Here is a 23,697-nt window from a genome sequence, read left to right as displayed (position 1 = left end):
GATCAGAAATTAAAAGACATAATTTAGTAATGTCAAGAATGAGAGGTGACATCACTTCAGAATCTACAATATGGGAATCTTATAATAATTTTATGCCAATAAACTTGACAACTTAGAAGAAACCTCATTTTCCTTGAAAGAGACAAATTATCAAAGCTCACTCAAGAAGAAATAGATAATGTGAATAAGCCTATATCTATTAAAGAAATTAAATTTGTAGTTAAAAACCTTCCCAAAAGGAGAACTTCAGGCCCACATGGCTTTGATGGTGAACTGTATCAAACATTTAAAGAATAAATAATCCTAACAATTTTCTCAAAAATGAGAGATAAAAGAGTACTTTCCAACCAATACTATGAAACCAGCATCATTCTGATACAACAGAAGAGATACTGAAAAAAAGGAAATTACAGACCATAGCCTCATAAACATAAATATAAAAATTCTAAAATGTTGAATCCAACAATCTCTACAAAGGATAACACATCAAGAGCAAGTAGGTTCAATCTCAGGATTTCAAAACTAGTTTAGGGTTTCAAGGGTGGTTTAAATGTAATTAACATATTAAGAAACTAACACAAGAAAAACTCATAAATCTAAATAGACACTAAAAAAAGCATTTGACAAAATCCAACATTCATTTCTGATAAAAATCTTTAACAAAGTAGCAATAAAAGGGAATGTCTTCAGCCAGATAAAGAACATCTATGAAAAACCTAGAGTTGACATACTTAATAGTGAAACCCTGAATATTTCTCCTCTATGATCAAGAACAAAACAGAAATGGCAGCTCTCATCATTTTTATTCAACATTGTGCTAGAGGTTCTCGCCAGTGCAATTAGGCAAGAAAAAGAAATAAAAAGTACCTAGATTTTAAAGATTGACTGATTGATTGGATTGACTGATTTGAGGGAGAAAGAGTGCGAGCAAGTTGGGGGGGGGAGGCAGAGGGAGAAGGAGAGAGAGAATCCCAAGCAGACTCTCCGCTGAGTGTGGAGCCCAACTTGGGGCTCTATCTCACAACCCTGAGACCATGCACTGAGCCAAAATCAAGAGTCAGATGCTTAATTGACTGAGCCACCCGTATCCCGTATCCAGATTTTAAAGTATAAAATACAATGTTCTTTATTCACAAACATGATCCTCTACATAGAAAATCAGAAAGAATCTATAAAATGGCTATAAGAACTAGTAAATTTAATACGGTTGCATGGTACAAAATCAATATTCAAAAAGCAACCATATGTCTATTTACTAACAACCAAACTTTGGAAGTTGCAATTAGAAAGCAATACCATTTACAATAGCATCAATACATAAGAAATACTTAGGGATAAACCCCACAAAGGTAGTATAAGACCTGGACGCTGAAAACTACAAGACACTTCTGAGAGAAATTAAACACATAAATAAATAGAGAGGTATTACTTGTTCATGGATTACATGACTCAATACTGTTTAGTTGTCAATGCTTCCGAAATTGTTCTAAAGATTCAATGCAATCTAAATCCATAACCCAATAGGCTTTTTTTTTAATAAAACTTGACAAGCTGATTCTAAAATTCATATGAGATGCAAAGAACATAAAACAGCTAAAATAACTTTGAAAAAGAAGAAGAAAAGAGGAGGACTAACAACACTATCTGATTTTGAGATTTACATTCATCAATCTATAGTAATCAAGACAATGTTATTGGAGGAAAAACGGACAAACACACCACTAGAATGTTATAGAGAGTTCCAAAATTGACCCACACATAAATGGACAACAAAGATGAAAGACAATCATGAAGAAAGGATAACCTTTTAAACAGATATTGCTAAAAGAATTGGATATTCATATTTTTAGAAAATGAACTTTGATCCATATCTCACACCATATGCAAAAATTAATTCAAAACGGATTGTAGGGCACAGGTTAACAACTTTGAAACTGCTTTACATGTATACTGGGGGTGAACAAATAAGTAAATGGATGGTGGGAGCCATGTTTCTCACAGTTGGGAGAGGGACATCATGGATAAAGAATGAACCACATGGTACTGGTTTAGCATCAAAGATATCAGTATGAACTCACAGTTAGCTTAATAGAGATATACAAATGGTGAGACGTAGAAGTATAGATCTGTATATCCAAGGATTAGCACACACAAATATATTTCCTTGCTCTGCCTGCTGAGAGAATCTATACATAGTGACACCCCAGTAGTGGCAACAAGCAAACCCGGTGCCCAGATGTTGGTTTCTAAATAACACACCACCACAAAAGGAACTAGGGCTCCTTTGAGAAATGGCTGATTCTAGGGCTGAGGCACTGAAAATAAAAGATGAGCCTTACGCATCTTGTAGTGTCAGAAAACAAGGAAGTGCTGGGAGAAAGGAGTAGGAGGAGTCAAGTCAAAAGGACACAGGAACCAACCTAAAAGAGGTCCCAATGGCCAGTGCTAGAATGAGGTGAGCAACAAAATAAGTAATGAAGTACTGGATTATAACCTAAAGTATAAAATAAATACATGAATCCATATTGATATAATAAATGGTCGAAAAAATAAATAGGGGAGAAAAGATAAAAATTAAATACCATTTACATAATCTTCTTGCAGAAAAATTCCAAGTAATTTATGTGGATACCCATCTCTAGGATTTAGGGTGTAATTTTTCCTCCCATTTCCCTTGAGCATGGACTATACTCAGTGGCTTGCTCCCCAAGAATAGAGTGCAGAAAGGGTGAAAAAAGATTAACTTTAGAGTGGAGAAACCTGGCAAACATTACCTTGGTCAGGTAATCAAGGTTAAGCAACACTAGTGATAAAGCATGTTGACAGTATGTATTCACCTGCCCCTGATATGATGTGATAAGAAGGGCACCGCTCCCCCAAAAAATCACCTCAGTCTAACCAAGAGAAAAACATTGGACATACTCCTAAATACTTCAGAATGAAGTTCCTAAAAATGATGACCTCCCACAAAACCACAATAATAATATTACACCAAAAAATCAAATAGTAATTCCCTAATATCATCTAATATCTAGTTCATACTCAATTTTTCCCAACTGTCCCCAAAATGTCTTTTGCAGCTGGCTTTTTTCAAACCAGGATCTAGTCAAGGTTCCCTCATTGGATTTGGTTGTTCAGTTTTCTTTAGTTACTTTTGCTCTAAAACAGTCTCATCACCTTTCCTCCCTTAGTTTTTTTTTTTTTTTTTTTTTTTTTTTTTTATGACATTGACACACTGAGGAGACCAGGCCAGTTGTCTTGCAGAATGAGGCACCTGCTGGATTTGATTGTTTCCTTATTGTGGGCTTAACTCATTCCTTGATCTCCTGCACTTTTTATAAGTTATATCTCAGCACCATCCAAAAGAAAAGAAAAACCAGACAAACCCAAATGGCAGGACATTCTACAAAATGTCTGACCAGTAGCACTCAAAACTCTAAAGGTCATGCAAAACGAAGGAGAGACTAAGAAACTATCAAGGATCGGGGCGCCTGGGTGGCACAGCGGTTAAGCGTCTGCCTTCGGCTCAGGGCGTGATCCCGGCGTTATGGGATCGAGCCCCACATCAGGCTCTTCTGCTATGAGTCTGCTTCTTCCTCTCCCACTCCCCCTGCTTGTGTTCCCTCTCTCGCTGGCTGTCTCTATCTCTGTCAAATAAATAAATAAATAAATAAAATCTTTAAAAAAAAAAAAAAAGGAAGAAACTATCAAGGATCAGAGAAGATGAAGGAGACAAGAGGATGACACACAACGTGGACCTGGATTCAATTCTGGAACAGAAAATGGATATTAGTAGAAAAACCAATAAAATCCAAATAAAGTCTTAAGTGCAGTTAAGGGTGACGTATCAAGCTGGTTGCTTAGTTTTGACAAATGTACCGTGGTTATGTAAGATATTAATACTAAGAGAAAGTAGGTGAAAGGTACACAGGAACTCTCTGCACTACCTTTGCAACTATCCCGCAAGCCTAAAATTATTCCAAAGTTAATGCAAAAATGGACTACAGACTTAAATGTAAAAAACCACAAAGGTCCTTGAAAAAAATAAATGAGAAAATCTTTTGGACCTTGAGTTAGGCAAAGTTTTTTTTACAAATGATGCCAATAACACAATCCATAAAAGATAAAATTAGTAAATGGGACTTCCTCAAAATTAAATAATTCTGCTCCTCGGGACACTCTTACTGAAATAAAAAAAGACCAGCTGACTAGGAGAAAATAGAGGACCTGTATCCACAATGAACTCTCAAAATTCAACAATAGTAATAAAAAAAAAAAAATTAAAAGCAGGCAAAAGATTTGAACAGATACCAGAGAAGTAAAAAAGATGGTGAATAAATACATGAAAAGATGCTCAAAACCATTAACCCTGGTAAGATGGAAATTAATGCCACGAAGAGTAACCACTACACACCCATTAGAATGATTAAAATGTCAAAGACTGACCATATCAAGTGTTGGTAAGGATGCAGAGGAACTGGAACTCTCATACAATGCTGGTGGGGAATGTCAAGTGGCGCAACCAGTTTGAAAAACAGGAAGTTTCTTAAAAATTTAAATATATACCTATCATATGACCCAGCCATTCTACTACTAAGTATTCACCACCCGCACACCAACAAAGCAAGCTTATGTCCACATCAAGTCTTGTACACCAATGGTCACAGCCGCGTTAATCATAATACTCAATAATGGGACACAACCCATTTCTCCATCGAGAGGTGAATGGATAAACTAACTGTGGGTTACCCATATGATAGGCTACTACTCATCATTAAAAAGAAATGAACTATTGTTATGTGCAACAGGACGGATGAATGTCAAAATAATCATGCTGGGTGAAAGACGCTGCACAAAAAAGCATACTGAATGATTTCATTTATCTAAACGTCTAGGAAATGTAAGCTAGTTTAGAGTGACTGAAAGCATGTAAGTGATTACATGGATGGGGGGCTGGTGGGATCTGAGTTGAAGGGGCAGGAAGAAGTGGAAGCAAGAGAATATAAAGAGACACAAGGAAACTCTTGGAGTGACAACATAGTCACTATTTTGACTGCAGTGACGGTTTCGCAGACATATACAAATATTGAATTGTATACGTTCAGTATGTGCAGTTTAGGTCAAATATACTCAGACACAACCGGTTTTTTGTTTGCTTGTTTGTTTCTTTTTAATCAACCACCACAAAACCTGGAAAATGGGAGAATACACTAAGCCCGGAAATGAGAAGCCTGAAAAAAGGAATGATGGCTTTTGGCAAACAGCTGATAGTACAGCCCATGAGATGGGTTAGATTTGGTGTCTGTGGCTTCAGGAGGGAACCAGCGCCCACGGAGTAGAAAATAAAAAGCAGCTGCATCAGCTACACATGAAGAATATTCTGACAACCGCAGCTATGCAAACATGGAATGGACTGCTTTGTAAGGGAAAGTACTCTCAACAGTCACAAAAAGAGTTCAAGCAGAAACTCAACCCAACACCTGTTAAGTGAAGTAGGAGGAGAAATTCCCACTGGAGACACAAGACGGTATTTCTTGCTCTTTAAATGCACCAGGTAGGGAAAAGAGCATGTGGCTTCCACTTGGGGAGAAATTTATTTAATCATATTCATCAGACTGTAAAGCCATCAACACCAAATATTTTGAATGATATAAAGTATTTAGGAGCTCAAGAGCAAAGTTAATGAAGGCAACTGTCAATCTTTCAATGGGTTTTCACATAAGGAAAGCAGTAAAGAAAGCGTCAAAGTTCTAAAGTGTGTGTTTGTCCTCTTTGTTCTTGCATTAGTAAAACTATTATAAATTTCTTGAGAGAAAGGAGCACCTATAATGTTTGCTTTGCAATTCTAAGCACTTAGAGGTCAATAACAATTAATAGCTACTCTTTATTGAATATATCTTATCGGCCTACAAATTTAAGCTAAGCAATTTTTCTGAAGATTTTATTTATTTGAGAGAGAGAGAGAGTGAGAGTGAGCAAGAGAGAAAGCACAAGTGTGTGTGGGGGGAGGCAGAGGGAGAAGACGACTCCCCGCTGAGCAGGAAGCCCGATGAGGGGGCTCGATCCCAGGACCCCGGGATCATGACTGGAGCCAAAGGCAGACGCTTAACCTAATGAACCACCCAGGCGCCCCCAGCTAAGCATTTTGAACACATAAATTTTCCAATACTACAAGACAGCTATTATTCCCATTTTACAGTTAAAAAAATCTCAGGCTGAGGAAGTTAAAGGGATCTTCAGTTTCAAGATCTGAAATTAAGTCTGCCTGACCCCAAAACCCAAAGATAGGAGACTGCCTCCTAGTTCACTGAAGACATAGGAGCCACCTGACGAACGCTGCATGCAGTTTCCTTCTTCCCTCTCTACATATTTTCCATAGTCCTGCCCAATTTATTTTTCCAAAATACAAACTTTCTCATGTTACCCAGCTTCATTTCCTTCAGTGCCTTACAAGTCTGGACTCATCAAGACAGTGACGGGAGACGTGCCTGCCTGCTCGCCCAGCATCATCTCTGAGTATTTCTCCCGTATATTCCAGAAACACCAAAATATTCGCCAGCCTTCTAAAATTGCAATTCGTTTGTACTTGCTCCTCTCCCTTTTCTACACACCCTTCCTCTGATTTCTGGCCTGGTGAAGGAACTTTCATCCCTCCAGACTCAGTTTAAATATTGTCTCCCCTGCTGAAGTTTTCTCTGACATTCCAGCAGCAATTAGACATACCTCCTTTTACACACATCACTCTATTTATACGAAGAATTACTTGTGGATTTATTTCAAGCAAAAAAGAAAAAAAAATCTCCCCAAAGACTTATTCATCTCTGTATCATTGGTACCCAAGCCCAACAGGAAAGGTTCAATACATGTTTACTGAATAAATGGATGGATGATGGACAGACAGATGAATAAGAAATTAAGTGGATATAAAAACCAGTGTCTGAAATTAAACAAGAATAAAGAAAACTTAAGGGTTTTCCCTTTTTTTTTTTTTGGTATATAAAAGAAATCATAATGCCTACAACAGAGATAAATTCGTTGCTACAATTATCACATATACTGCTCCTTGTTAATTCTATATGATTTCAACCTAAATCATATCTTAATTAAAGCAACTGTTGCTAGCTTACTTGATTGTGGGGTCCTGTTAAAACAGTTCATTTAATCAAAAGTAAAGGTAATATATAATTTGATGCAAAAATTAATTCTCAAGACTATAAAATGGTTGGAACCAGGAAATCTGTGAACTACTCTGATTACTTGTCAAGAAGAAGAAAGCCAGAGGAATAACCTTTTTGTGACCTCCTCCCACAAACAAAACTATTCACAGATTTTACCATTTCAAGATGTAACCTTGTTTAGTGCTCTCCTCTTTGCAGATAACAGGAGACATCAAAAAAAAAAAAAAAAAAATCCCACCATTTGAAACTTCAGGCTCCTTTCTTCCTCGACTCTTTATGATTTTAAATTAAAGCATTTTTATGCCTGGCCAATGTATGTTTCATTAAGTTACTAGAAATTAGTCTTAATATATAACTGGGATAATTTATCGTACCTTCTAGTTTGGCGGGGTCCTTTTATCATCTTATTCTCTATCGTACCTTCTAGTTTGGCGGGGTCCTTTTATCATCTTATTCTCTTGCCCAGAGCTGACATGAAAATAATTTGGGTTCCTTCTGCACACTGCTGTTTAATTTTAAAATCAGGCTAGAATGAATTCTTTTTTAAAAAATGTAAAATAAGATAGAACTAAGAAAAAAAAGTCAAGAAGGTTTGAGAACTACTCTCTGCTAATGGAAAAATTATTTTAATTACATAAGAAATGTTCTAAAGCAATCTTCTGGGTGAAAACAAAGCATTACTTATTCGTTAAGGAAAATGCTTTCCCTAAAGAAAATGTTCACATGTTCAGAAGCCCTTAGTTTGTGAAATTAATGCCTTGTACATGTAGATAAAAAAAAAATAGTTCACACCTTGGTAATTTTCTTCTAAGATGCTGTCTCATTATAGCAATAACATTTTGGTTTATGCTAGAAAGGGCTCCTTCCCAAAGAACCAAAATGTATTTTAGAGGGGGAGGGGAAAATGTATTTTAGAAACACGCTTTTAAAAAAAGCTGAAGCACTCTAAAAAGTACTAAACAGGCCATAGCAGTGGACTTTGCTTGAAAAGGACAAAAGAAGAAGCCATTTTAAACCACATTAAGTGTAATCATCTTTTTGTTTTTTTATCTCCGAAACATGATAGTAAAATGAGAATAAGAACTGAATGACTTCAGAGCCCAGCACTGGAAAGTTTGGGACTGCAATATGAAAAGACAAAAAACTTTGGAAAAAAAAACTTTGGACTAAGATGTCCATTCATCAAACATGTGAGACTATATTCCAAAAGTTGGTGTAATTTTTCTCGGATTAGCCTGAGAACACAGGATACACAATTTGTTTTGATTTTTTACTATCTTCAATTTTGCTCCTGCCTTTCCTTTCATAAATAAACAGCTTAACATAAGGAAGTAACTGATTGTGTCACTTATCACATTGTGATCTTTCAAGGGAAATGTTTCAGTTCATTCAAGTTCTGGCTCCTCTCAACATTTCTTGTCTCCTGCAGGAGAAGATGATATTCTATAAAAGGAAAGGACAGCATGTGTGAATTAAGAAGGGTTCATGAGAGAACCGGAATCTAATTACATAAACACACTTCCCTACAGGTGGATATAAATTCGAAAATCTCTGAAATCTCATCTTTAAAAGCTAGCAGCGCTTTTTTAATTATGCTAAAAGTCCCTTGTCTGCTTGATCTCTCATGAACAATTTTAATCAGGCAAGCCGAATGCACGCTGTCTCACAGACAACTTAACAGAGCTCTCAACTATGAGCTAATGGGAAGACAAGGAACCACAAGCATTTTTATTAAAAGGAAAAAAATGGCCAGCCTAGAGATTTGGCCAGCAATAAAGCAAGATTAAATCATGCTTTCTCCCCACTTAGCCTACTTAACTTCAAGAACTACAGACATATAATTAATTTGCTCTTGAGATTTATTCTGTAAACATAAACACACCATTTTTAAAATATTACATCCTTACAATTCAGTGGTTTTTGTTACTTTCCTTTCCCATTCACAAATGGACTAATGTACTAACAACCAGTTTGCCAGAATCTAAGAATAATCTCCCTAAAATTTACTCTCCCCAAAAAAGAAGGGTCAGAAATCACTCTCTAGCCAATAGGAATCCTGACAAGTTCAAAGGGAATATGAAATCATAATTAAGAGAACCCATCTCCACCTTTCAGCCCATCCCCAAGCACACTGCTATATCAGCTCTGACCATGACTTTTAAGTCCATTCTAAGGCTCTCTACATATAGCAACCTGCTGTAACACTCATTTTTTAGCAGCTCCAAACTATCTAAACCTAATAGCCACCATTTCAAACTCCTTTCTCTTGACCACTTCAACCCAGTTAACTCCAAAAAAGGATTGTTAGTTGCCCCAGACCCTAAGAAGTCTGCACCTATGATACACTGAATTGGTTTTAGTCTATCTTGATCCCCAACCCCTTAATGCTTGGAAATTAAATTAAAAATTCCAATTTCGGGGGCACCTGGGGGGCTCAGTCAGTTAAACATCTGCCTTTGGCTCAGGTCATGATCTCAGGGTCCTAGGATCGAGTCCCACATCCCCACATCAGGCTCCCTGCTCAGCAGGGAAACTGTTTCTCCCTCTGCCCCTCCCTCTGCTGGTGCTCGCTCTCTCTCAAATAATAAAATAAAATCTTTTTAAAAAATGACAATAAAATAAAACAAAAATTCCAATTTTTACACTCTGGTCTGAGTTTACCTCCAATTAGCTGCTGTGTGGTTTGCAGCGTATTCTCAACCCCCTCTGTGCCTCATTTCCTTCTTCTGTAATACTGTAACTAATAATACTCTCCCTCAAAGAGTTGATGTAAGGATTAACTGACATGGTACAGGAAAGAGAGAATCTAAAAATTAAATGATCTAGGACCCCAAGCCCAGGGGCGTACACTTAATCCACCTCAGTTTCCCTCCATCGTGTCCTAGGTCAGTGTCTCCAGGCTCTTCGGGCATAGGCTCTAGCACTTCTTCCACCGAACCCTGAAGAAGATTCTCAGCTGCTCATGAGCTCCCTGGCAATCCCCGGACACACCAGCAACCCTTAGCCAGAGCCCGTCTTTCATGATTTCCCCATCTCTACACTCCGCTCCATCCCTCTCGGGGCTCTCCCGCTATTCTCATCTGAGGGATCCCTGGGCATCTCCGACTCACTCAGTTTTCCGGTGCCCTGAGTTACGCTTGCTTATTCAGCAGAGACCGCTTCCTTTACCCCTGCTTCAGTGTTCACCTGCCCGCTTCTCCTCCTCATTAGTGCTGTGCTTACTAATTGACAACTGCACGCTCACCATTTAATCCGATGCTTTTCTATTTACACTGATTTAGAAGACTATTCTTTACAGTGAAACTAAGAGAAAATTAAATATAATAGGTGAGGACAAATAGGGATAACTGTAGCCGAGGAAAAAGCATATGGTTCATTCTTAGAAAAGGATTTTGTTTATTTCAACCAACATAATATTTTCTGCGGGCGCCTATCAGATCCCGATTCCTCCGACCTGGCTGCGTGAGGAGCTGTAGCAATTCAACTTTCTTATTGAAATGGTAGAAGCTGACGAGTAAAAGGGAATGCTTGCAGAGCAAGACAGGGCAAAACGTAAAACTAAGACATAAGCATTCAAGAAATGTTTATCAGTACTACTGAGATGGCAAATATATACATACAAGCCCCCCGAAACAACTGTCTGATCTATCAGCAAATACCTCAATTCTAGAGTTAGAAAGGCCAGATCTCTAATAAGGAATATTCCTCTGAAATGACATAAATCAGGGCCACTGTCGCGATATTTTCATTATACTCGTCATTTTTTGCTCTTTACTATTTTTTTTGCTTTCCCTTAATATTCTCTCCCAATCCTCTGTTGGATACACAAATTTGAAATGCTTAGTGATGCAAAAGAAAGTATTATTCTTTACATAAATATGAATTACATGTCTTTCCATAGACTCCATGCTTGTTAATTTTCCTAATGGAGTATAAAGTCTTTCCACTATCCTCGAATTAATCCTAACCTGCTTCAAATTACCATGTTTTGAAGTTTTGCCTCAGGTTCCGGTCTGGGATAAAGTGCCATCAAGGACAGGTGGCTTTTTTTAAAGTAACAGGAAAGAGTAATAAAATAATTATTTCTTAGAATTTTACTTAAAAATACTCGCAATCACTCTATTCAACTCAGGTAAATTTTATATTCCAGCAATATTAACATCGAACTTATTGTAATAACCTAATTCAGCACTCCCTGAAACAACGGCTAAAACTTCTTTTTCTATTAAATATTTGATTTTAAAAGAGCTACTACAATTGGCACCAGATTTGGTTTCTAAACCATTTTCCAATAAAAGGAGCCAGGGCTATTTGGAGAAATGTTTCAAAGAGTGGAGCAGAAAATACTAGGGTGAGTTTAATGCATCCTATAGCACCAGACACTAAGGAAGTACTCAAAACAAAAACAAAAAACCCACAATGATAAGGGTACGTCAAAGGGATACAGGGGCCAATTAAAAAGCCCCCAATAACCAAAGCTGGAACAATTTGAACAATAAAATGAAATGGTATTGCATCATAATCCAAAGTACAAAATAAATACCCACAAATCCATATTTAGATAAATACATGACTAAATAAACAAACGGGGAAATAGAAACAAATCACATGCAGAAGAATTTCAAATAATTTTTGAAGACACTCCACCTTCAAGGGAGTGGAACATGGCTCCCCACTCCTTACGTGTGGGCTCTGCAGAGTGGTTTCCTTTCAAAGAGTACAGTGTGGAAAGGGGGAATAAAGAGTAACCGCATCGCATCGTGGTGCAACCTGTTGAAACTATGGGAAACTGGGTGAGAGGTATCCGGGAACTCTCCGTACTATCTTTGCAAGTTTTCTGTAAATCTGAATCTATTCTAAGATAAAAAATGTATTTCAAAAGTTAAGAAAAATCTGCTATTGCCTTTGGTTTTCTGAAGTTTGCTTAACTAGCTTACCTGGAGAAACTCTTAGTCAATCTTAGACCACTGCAATTGTACAACTGCTCACAAGACTCTCAAATCTGGAGGGCGTTTGCACTGCATTATAATGGAAAGATGAGAGGCACGGCCCTGCGTTTGAATGCTGCTCTCCATGCAACTCCTCCTGGGATGGAAATAAGCAATTTTGTCATCTATAAAATAGGGCCAACCTGCTTGCAGGGCTCTGTGACTCCTATGGGGAGAGGGCTAACGTGATGGCCTGGTCACAGTCCCATTACAGAGTGCCTCGTCCGTGTCCAGCCCCGCGTCCTCCAGCTCGGCCCCACTTGGGGCCAGTCCTGGCGGCCTCCATCTTGTTTGTTTGTTTCTTTACACACGATGCTCAAATGTTTTTGTTTTTATTTTTCAAAAATCAACTCATGCTAACTCTATCTCTGGAAGAAAAACTAGAAATTAGACACAGTGGTTGCCTCTTTGTGAGAGCACAGGAGGCTGGAGTGGGCGGGAGACATGCCTGGCGCTGTATATACTCTCAGGCTATCGGAGTTACTTTTTTACATTATTTAATAATAACGAAATAATAATTTTACATTATTTAATGTGTATGCATTAGCTATTTAAAAACTTATAACAAAAGCAACAACAAGGAATCTACGACTCAGGGATTGCTATCCTTTTCTTATTTCTACCTTTGTATCTGCTCTCTGTGTGTTATATCCTTTTAATATAGTACCAGAGCAAAGGCAAGAAGGCTAGCTCCAGGAGATTAGTCTAAAATGATTTCAATCAACTTCTTTTGTGGCAAATCAGCTGTTTCAAATAGCGTTAGCGGTCTTGGAATCAGAAGTGACTTGGCCCCATGACTGAACTTCCCCAAAGGCCAGCGTCTTCATCTGTAACACTGGAGTAACAGTACCCACACTTCACAGGGTTGTTGGAAAGATTAAGCAAAAGCGCACATAAAATCCTTAGCATAGTGTCTGCTCCATCGATAACTGTCATTGTAAGTATAAATGGAAGTCTGTGGGAAGAGCTGATTTCTTACTCAGACATATCTTCTACTCGGCTATGGATCCAGAAGCAACTTCCAAGGCTCAACACCCTAAAATGCGATTGGTTTTCAGCAATTATTATCCTAGTTCCCTAAAGAAAATGTGTTAGATAACTAGAATGAACTGCAGCATTTCCCTCTCTGCACACCAACTTCTCAAGTAGTAAGAAACATGCAGGAGTCATATGCTATCAGTAATATATTTAGAATTGAATACTTCTTATAACCATCAAAGCAACAGAATACTCAAGGACAATAACATTTAACAGTTGGTTCAATGTGCAGAACGCTATGGCTGAAGCCGTCTTTGGGATGATGCCAGAAGACTGCATAAGTTTAAAATTTTAAGTTGTATTCGCATCCTGGTCTTTTGCCTTAGTTTCCTGCAAAAGGGCATGTCATATTCGACCAAGACACAGATTTTTGAGATTAGTGGTAACATCTGTAAATAACTGTAATAAAAGTGCAGGTTAGAGAGAGGCATATAAACATGTTAGGTACTCACTGAATATTTGTCAAGTGGACTTTGCAAGCATAAATATGTGAATAAATGACATGCTACCAATGCATACTCCCTTCAGTGAGTTATTAGAGATATTATTCCCTTCCTAGCTGTCTCCAAAAAACAGCTACATATTTTACCCTGATGTGTTTTACTTGGGTTTTTAAATTGAAGCACTTCAAAAACTAATGGTATATTTCCACTTACGAGATCTTCCGTGTATTTGCATGGATACACACACATACAGATGTATACACAGGCAACACTCTAGCACAGAAATACATGTGTATCTCTATGTACTTAAATATAATTTAAGATATGGAAGTACTACTTAACCAAAACATATCTTTGACAATTTTTAATATTTCCTAATTTTTTGCTTTAGGGCTTTGCTACAAGATTCGTTAAAGCCGCTTCTTGCTTTCGAGGTCACACACGACAAAAACAGCTCATGTAGATCGGATTTAAAATCACATCAAGCAACTTGACTGCTACTAGAAAGCCAAAAAGTATGGAGTCATTATAAATTTTCAGACTGTGCCTGTTAAGGATTGCTGCAAGACAACTGGGAAGAGGAATGGGGATCTGAAGCTACAATGATAAAAATCTTTTTTTTTTTTTTTAAGATTTATTTGAGAGAGAGAGAGAGAGTGAGAATGAGCGGGGGGGGGGGACGGGTAGAGGGGAAGGAAGAGAGAATTTCCAACAGATGCCCAGCTGAGCACAGAGCCTGACATGGGGCTCGATCTCACAACCCTCAGATCATAACTGAGCAGAAATCAAGAGTTGGATGCTTAACTGACTGAGTCACCCAGGCGCCCCAACAATAATAAAAATCTTAAATACTTCAAATAATTAGACTAGGAACCACTTAAGAAACTCCATTCCATTACTAGATTGTCCCGTCCAATAATGGCCATTGTTGACAATTTTTTTTCTCAATTTTTCCACTTTCTGGAACACTTCACAGTTGACAAGTCATTCACAAGAATCATCTAATCCTGACAAAACCTTTGAGCAAAAAGTTGTGCCACTACTTGAGGGACAGAAGGCCGCCAAACTAGTAACTAGCAAAACCAGGATTCTGAACCCACATCTTCCACCCCCAAATAGAATGCTCTCTCCCCCATCCCAGTGCTGAATTCCCCTTCTAGGACAGGCCCTACAGCACAACTCCGCTTCAGTGGTCTACAGTCCTTCCTCAGGTGGTTTATCACATCCTCTCTGGCCACAAGCCCGTCAACTTCCCACACCGTAGCCACAGATGTCGTCCCCAATTCAAATCAGTCTTCTAGATAAGACCAGCAAATGTTTTTCCTGTTCCTAGACACAGAATAAACTTCTTACCAAAGTCTTCAAAGGCAGAGTGTCCTGAACCTTGCTTCCTTTTCAGGTTGGGGGTGTCTTCTCTGCCCACTGTGAGGCTCCCTGGTCCTGGATCCCTGTCCTCCTCGCACCCAGCTCAAGGACACACTTTCTCATCTCCAGCCTCGCTCCCTCAAGCGAGCGGCGAGCTCACTGCCCAAATCCAGTGTCCCGACTGCGCTCTCTCAGGGTGCGGTACCTTTCCTTCCTCGCTGTCATCACCACACCACTGCGATCTACCTTTACTCGTGCCATTGTGCACTTCATGTCTGACTGCCCCCCCAGACTGTCAGTGACACAAAGGGTAAAGATGAGGTCACTTTTTGCTCTTAGTCACTACTATATCCCCGATGCCTGGCCCAATTTCCAGCCCCTACAGCAAATACCTGATCCTTTCTTTCCAAAGCTATGCAAGTATGGAACGAGGCAAATTCCTCTTCCATTCTTCAAATATCTGAAAATACCTATTATTCTGATGATTCCTCATTCCACACACACAGACACAAAAGTTAAGCATTAAGAAGGAAACCATGCTGATTCTTTGAAATATCCCTTTTATGATAAAGTGCCCAGATACTTCCTAAAACTGGAAGCTATAAATCAGTATCATGGCATTTTCTCACCAGTAGAGGCTGTACGTTCTTCATCCCAGAGATTGCACTTGTATAGGACGGTCTACCCCTGGGATATGGCAGTAACAGTTATATCACAGATTCTCAGGTCTTCTTCATATGAAATGCCCTTAAAACACGCCTACTTGATTCTTGTGTGATAATTTGACAAACCTACACAAAGAATTTTACGTTAATTACTACTATAGACCATTTTAGTTTCAGCCAGTCATTTCAGATGGCTAAGCTTTTTTTCGGTCCTGATCACCTCACCCAAACTATTAGGTATTGCTCTCAGCTTATGTGACATGCAAATGTGATGGGCCTGTTCCATCGAAATTGGTGATAAAAATGATTAATAGGACAAAGTGAAAGGAAGAGTCTCTCTCTTAGCTGACATCAATCCAGGCATCAAGTTTTTTTTCAACTGTCCATGAATCTGCCTGTCCTCATAAAACAGCCCCTAATTTGACCATCTATCTCCTAAACACGATCAGGAGACACTGTCCAAAGCCTTGGAAAATCAACTTACTCCACCCAGACAGTAAAAAAGTTACACGAGCTTAACATGACACATTCCAAGTGAACCCATGTGGTCTCCAAGGATTGCTTCTTTTCTAGGTGAGTGTTCACCAAGTGTCTAATAATCAATTAAAGAACTGTCCCAAGGATAGCTATGAAACCCATAATCTTAGTGGTGCAGAAATCTACTTTTACCCCTCTTTTCTGAAAATAAAAACGGTATCTGCATGCCAGTCTTTTGGCATTTCTGGTTCTGATCATAATTGTTGAAAGATAACCATTCATTTCTGGTCTTTAAATCCTGAAGCATTAAGTGGCGGGAAGCATCAAAGTGCTTTCTCCTCCACCTTGCCTGGACTTTAATCCCCTTGCTACCATCATGAGTCTCCTCTACTGAATTTGAATATCATTTTCTTTCGATAGAGAAGTTGAAACCAACCCAGGAGTTCCACAGATCTGCCTTTGTTCCAACATCCGGTATTACACCATCTGTCCCGAGCACCAGTTTGTGCTTTTTCTTGCTTTTACTTCATGGTCTGACCATACCATGTTGTGGTCCTTAGCATCTTCCCAAGCCTCAACTCATTTCAAGATTCAGCCTCTTGAACACTCCTCTCTCTAACACCACTTCAGTGTTTGTGTTCCAACCTGTCCTTACGGATGAGAATCATCTGTGCTCATACTGGCAGTTTTTCGCTTTAGAGAACCTACACACATTTCATTTATTCAATTAGTGTTTCACTGCTTGCCAAAGGTATGCAATTCACCACACTAAAGCAAAGGACACAAAGACACCTAAGATTGGGTCCCTGCCTCAAAAAATCCAGAGGGAAAATCAGCTTTTAGGCAGAAATATCGGTTTCGGTATTACCGAGACGAAAGAAGTGCCGTATGAGCAGCGTACAGAGCAACGACGTGAAGAATGAAGGAGCTGCTGAAGTCATCACCAAGGAAAGGACAGAAGTCGAGTCTCGCAGAATCAGGAAGTAGTCATTAAAAGACTGGAAATATGCACAAAACCATGGAAATACGAAAAGTACTCTGTCTTCATACTAGACTGATCAATGGAGCTGGAACTGAAGTTGTATGGAGTAGAAGAGATAGCCCAAAACTGTGGAGTCAATTATAAAAAGGCCCTGTAATCTAGGTATCCAACACATAAGATAAACAAAATGAAGCAAATACTTTCTACAGAAGCCTAGGCAGCAAATTGAAGAAATCAAGACGTATACCCAATGACATGGCAGATCTTTAAAACAGTGCTGAAGACTAACTGATGTCTAGAATGTAATACCAACAACGCAAAATTAAAATGCATGCACATCCAGTGTTTGCGTGCACACACGATAAATCTACATGGTTAACAAGACATACACGAACAATAGGATTCAGATCAAAAATATGAAAATCGTTATCTATGGAGAGGGAACGGAATGGGGATGGGACATGGGAAGCAAAGGATTTTTTTTTATGTGTGTATGTGTTTGAAATCCAAAGACATCAAAAACTTAAAGTTTTTCATAAATGACAGAAGTTTTCAAGTCTGCGAATGGCAAAATCGAATGCGGGTGGTTTTTAGAAAGAAAATTTGGCCCAGCGTGAAGGAAAAGCCTTGGAGCTATAGTTCTTCTAGAGTCAAAGAGCATAGGCTCATTGTCCTTTTTGTGCACATGCGGAGTAGACTTTCATCATTCTGTACGAAAAGGCTGGGTATGGTAAACTGACCATAAGCAAGGATGGATCTAGAACTTCCGGTAACAGGCTAAGGGTTTTGCAAGCTGAAGGTCTGCTCCGTTTTCTTACGAATGCGCCAAAGGCAGAGCAATGAGAAATTAAAACAAAGCCTCGCTGAATATCTTGGGAGCTCAGCGCAGGGATCCCTGTAATAAACTCATACAAGCCCTATCACTTGAGAGAAGAACCTTGCATTACCGGGCACTGCTTCATCTGTACCGACAGACTTGCTATAGAACTGTAACTGAACACTACAGGCAATACGCCAACATTTTTAAATTGCATCAAGCTCTAGTACCAGGTGACAATTGTTTGCTGTGACATGATTTATGCAACACATTTCATCCACTTATCTTAGAATCAAAGGCATGTTACCAAAGGGTTCTCACTCAGATAAACAGGAATGATTTCTAACCCAATCACATCCGTGAAAAGTGAAAATCGCACCTGGGAAGTTCCAGGACCAGAGCCTACTGATTAAATTTGGAGAATAAAGAACTTAAAGCCACAAAGCTGGCACCCTTACGGGATCTTCCCCTATTCTGAAGCTATGGTTTTTCATTTGGATGCAAAAAGCTAACCAAAATGCCTCCAGAATCAAAACATAGTTTTCAAATTATAAGTGATATGTGCAAATGATATGTGACATGGTTAAGAACGCTATTTATAGAACCTTATTTTTCCTTGGATGGGCTCCTGAGGGTCAGGCACTTGTGTCTCCCTTCTCGGTCTGTGCTTCAGTAATGTGACAAGGATTCTTTTCCCTCTGAATCTTCTCCTAAAGTATCATTTCAGCCCCTACTTAATTATCCACCATCTCATCCTTCCATCTTCTTACCCATTCTACTCAGATAAGGTACATTTTGATAGAAGAGCATCTTTAAAAGATAGCATCTTCCAATAATGACCTTAAAACAATTTTATATTTTAAGTATTATTACCTTAAGAAGGTAATCTATGTTCTCCATGGGTGGTGAGATATAGGTATTAGTTCCTTTCCTCTCTATAAAATATGTGTTGCTTTTATAATCAACATTTTAAACAACTATGTAGTGACATGATAGGGAGAAGACCTTATTATAAGAAGTTCTCATTATTAAAAGATGATTACATATCTAAGGACCTTGGTCTGGCACATCCTCTTGCCTTCTGTCATTATTCTGGCCTCCAACCCAACTTAGATATGAATACACAAAAGAGCTTTGTCACAGGATCTGTGACAAACTGGACCATGGAAGGCAGGGGCTGAGCAAATCTCTAAGTTACCTATCAAGTGCTCAGAAAAGACACTGAATCTAGTCTGGGCTCTAAAAATGAAATTGTATTATACTAAAATGCCAAATTGTCTTATAATGAGACACATGAAATCAGCATCTCAGCAATTTATACTAAAGACTAAATGGTTTCAAATAAACACAAATACTCTTACACCTCAACAGACACATGCATGAAACAAAATAATCTAACAGTGTCATAGCATAAATTTAACATTTAGAAAAAAAGTCCTTGTTCAATGAAACAGTTATCACTCTCTACATCCACCCATTTTTCCTCCAGCTTATGCATTCACCAAGGATGATAAACACTTAAAACTTTTGAAAACATAACATTACAACTTTTAACATTCAGTTTTACTTTTCTTAGCATTAAGCTTGAAACTAATAAACAAAAGCTGTTGTTTATTCATGTCACCTATTCATCTCGTTCTCTGTACATCTTAACTGAAGCAGGATTTCACAGAGCTAGTTCCTTACCTCTCATCCTCCCAAGTTTAAGAGGATTATTAGGGGCAAAAAAAAAAAAAAAGAAGTCTTCAAACAGTATACCACTAATTACATTAGAATATGATAGCAGCTAGTCCACTACCCAAAAAAGCTCCAAGATACTGCTCACTACTTTGTTGCCAGTTCTAAATATACAAACTTCTGTTTATATGATGATGCGTAGGTATCGTCTAACCAAATTCCTAACTAGCAGCGTATTTTTACTATATGTGCAACAGAGAACTAAACGACAAATGCCTTCCAAGATGCTTCTGCATTCTCACTCTACTGTAATGATCCCACAGAATGATTTCCCTTGTACAATGACAGCTCATTGTAATCTACAAAATCCGACACTTCCCAGTGAGTTCTGACACCCATCCCTGAGACTTACTATTTTTTTTCTTATTTTCTTGCTTTCACTAATATTCATTTAAAATATATGTTATAGTGACAGTCCCACCGCTGCCTTTAACAGAGTCATTTGTAACTCAGCTTTTTATGTCACTCCACACACTAAATAAATGTAAATACAACTCATGGGGCGAGATACTGCATAAAATATAATCATGCAAAGTATCAACAATATGCTTAATGATTTAGTTTATAACTACTGATTCATATATCTTATGTCATTATGTAGGTGGTATTTACAGCAAGGTAAGCATTTAGTAAATTTACACAGGAGAGAAATTTCAAGTTCGTGATTGTTATGAGAGGAAAAATAAAAAAGGATCTATTTTTAAGCACCTTATGAAATTCTGTTCCATATAATTTAAACTTTTCCGGTAGTTTTAAAATCCCATTATTCTATGAAATGTTGTAAAATATTTCATAATCAAGTATATGCTAGGTGATTTACAGGGCACAGAATTTCTCCTGCATGGGGGTTTGGGGGTGGTTACACTCTGAGTCAGATCGCAAGACATGTAGCAAATGTTTTTAAATCTTATAGCAAAGTTTATATTTTGATATTCTTGAAAGTACATAAGAGAATAACTATTCTCGTAGCATGAAAACATAAACTGAGTTTTGTGTTTATTAAACGTTACAGTTCATCATTTTTATTCATTTAATCCAATTTCCCAATCCTCTGAAACAATTTTCACAGATACAGTGTTAGTCAAGTAAAAGCACCTGTCATCCTGATCCTAAAGTTCAAAGAACATGCTTTGGGTGAAGACAGAATAGTTTTAACACCAGCATGTAGAGAGGCATGCAGTAAAGTGAATAAAAGTGATGACCAAGCAACTAGAATGCATCTACCAGGCTTCTCATCTAAGAAGGCAGGATGACTCCAGAACTATCACACTTTCAAGGAACAGGTCCTTGCTAGGAAGAAGTACAATTAGAACAATACTCTACTAGATCCAAGTTCACTGCAACATAACAATTACCACTGACAAGTCTGGTAAGAAGCGGATGCACACACACACAGCATGACTTCCTGAGAATGTACAAGGGACTTTACAAAATGTTTTATGAACAAAAATAAATGTGAGTATTAACATCTCTATGAAATATACTATCATATATCATATATATGGTTTATTGATATTAAACTCACATCAAACGTGATTAAATTTTTAATTTGCATATCAAGTTTTATGAGCACCTGTATGAGTATACCTGCTATTTTGGTTTTTGCTTTATTTTGGTTTTAGTTGCAAATTACCATTTGGAGAATATCTGAAAGAAAGAACATGTCTTCGGTAACAAGAATTAGGTTATTAAAGTCACAAAAGTGAATGTCGGTATTTCCCAAATCATAAGGCAGTTGGTGTTTACTCTTCCCCAAAATAAAAGATGGGGAAACATTCCCTAACTCACTTTATGGGCCAAGATTACCCTGATTTTTTTTTAAGTGACAAAAAAAAGAATATTTAACTACTACCAATATTCCTCAGAAAAACAGACACGAAACTATCTGTAACAAAATGCTAATAATCGAGACTAGTGACATATAAATATGTCATGAATCATGACAAAATGGGACTCATCACAGAATTCAAAGTTGCTTTATCATTAGAATATCAATCGTGGTAATTTACCAAGTTAACAGACTAAAAGAGAAAAGGTGTATGATCATCTGGATTTAACATCCACTCATAAATGAAAACTCCCAGCAAACTGGCAATAGAAAGGAACTTCCTCAACTTGATTAAAGGCATCTACAAAGAATCTACAGCTGATAGTAAACTTAAAGGTGAAAGACAGAATGATGTATTTCTAAGATCAGGGAGAGGACAAGGATACCATTTCTATCCAATACTGTAGGTCCTAATCAATGCAATAAGGCAAGAAAGATGAATAAAAAGCAGACAAATCAGAAAAGAAGAAGCAAAACCATCTTTATTTGCAGACAACATAATTACCTATGTGGAAAATCCTAAGGCATTTTTTTAAAAAACTATTAGGAATAATAGTATATTTAGCAACAGTACAAGGTTATAAGGTCAACATATAAAAAGTCAAATATATTTCCACACCAGCCATATTGTATTTCAATACTATTGAAATTTACAGCATAAATTATTTACAATAGTACCAAATATATGATATACTTGATGATAAACTTAACGAAAACTACATGAAGGAAACTGGAAGACTAGAAACCATAAGTAAGAGAAATTAAAGAAGACCTAAATAAATAAAGAAGTATTTCATGTTTATGGATCATAATACCCAATGTAACTAAAACATTAATTTTTTGTGAAATTGATCTATAGAGTCAATACAACTACAATCAAAATTCCAGGCAGGTTTTTTTGTGGCTTTTGACAAGCTCATTCTACAGTTTAAATGCAAATGCAAAGGATCTAAAATAACCCCAACTTTGAAACACAAGACAAAGTGGTAGAAATTATATATTACCTAATTTTAAGACGAGAAGGCTACAGTAATCAAGACAGTAGGGTACTAACATAAAGATAGTAAAAAAACAAAACAAAACAAAACCGGAGGGAAGCCTGGGTTGCACAGTCAGTTAAGCGACCAACTCTTGATTTCAGCTCAGGTCATGATCTCAGGGTCATGAGATCAAGCCCCATGTTGGGTTCTGCACTCAGCACGGAGTCTACTTGGGATTCTCTCATTCTCCCTCTGTCACCCCCCCCACTTGCTCACGTGCACTCTCTCTCTAATACATAAATAAATCTTAAAAAAAAAACAAAACTGGAACAGAAATATACCCATACATATATGGCCAATACACCGATACATACATGGCTATTTCAATAATGATGTCAAGGTAACTCAGTGGAGAAATTAGTCTTTTCAACAAATGGTGCTGGAAAAACTGGATACTCATACGGAAAAATATGAAACTTATCTCACTCCATATATAAAAATTAACTCAAAATGTATAGACCTAAAAATAAGATTACAAACTCCTAGAAGAGAACATGAGACAATTTAAGTGACATTATGTTAGACAAAAACTTTTCATCTTTCATACACACACACACACACACAAAGCAAGAAAAAAACTGATAAATAAATTTCATCATAATGAGACTTTTGTTCTTTGAAAGGACAAATTTAAGAAAATGAAAGTACAAGCCCTGAGGAAAAAGTTTGCAAAACGTATTTCTGATAAAAGATTTGTGCCCAGAATATGTAAATATCTAAAAAGAACTAAATAAGGAGAAAATTTTTAAAAACATGATTTTGAAAAATAAGTAAATGGACATTAACAAAAACAATATGCAAATGGCCAATAAGCACATGAAAAGAAGCTCAACATCATTAGTCATGTTAGAGAAATACAAATTAAAACTACAATGAGTTACCACTACATAGTCACTGGAACCATAGCTACAATTAAAAGCGCTGTGAATCCCATGTACTGGCAAGGACGCAGGACAGCTGGAACTCTTACCAACGGGGATGCAAAATGGCACAGCTACTTTGGAAAACAGATTGGCAACTACTGATAAAATTAAACATACCCTCATCATAGGACTCCACAATCTCCTGTTCTCTTACCTGAGTGTAATAAAACATATGCCCAAACACTTGTCCTAAATGTACTGAACAGCTTTCTTTAG

General features: G+C 37.6%; 1 protein-coding gene across 10 annotated transcripts in view; it reads right to left on the bottom strand.

Annotated features, from left to right (window-relative positions):
* The window catches only part of RFX3 (regulatory factor X3), a 439,811-nt gene that overhangs the window by 199,491 nt on the left and 216,623 nt on the right, over window positions 1-23,697 (bottom strand). For 2 of the 10 annotated variants that reach the window (XM_057305524.1, XM_057305523.1), the window contains one exon: window positions 19,640-23,697. This exon is cut by the window's right edge. The exons of 7 other annotated variants lie outside the window; for them this stretch is intronic. In XM_057305524.1, coding sequence (XP_057161507.1) covers window positions 19,640-19,646 — 7 coding nt within the window. In that variant the 5' untranslated portion in view covers window positions 19,647-23,697. Of the gene's footprint in view, window positions 1-7,552 lie in introns of all 10 variants that reach the window. One more of the 10 variants, XM_026519279.4, reaches the window with a different exon arrangement.

This window comes from Ursus arctos, unplaced genomic scaffold (assembly GCF_023065955.2).
Source record: "Ursus arctos isolate Adak ecotype North America unplaced genomic scaffold, UrsArc2.0 scaffold_33, whole genome shotgun sequence".
NCBI classification, from domain to species: Eukaryota; Metazoa; Chordata; class Mammalia; order Carnivora; family Ursidae; genus Ursus; species Ursus arctos.
This window is presented reverse-complemented; position numbering and strand designations above follow the sequence as displayed.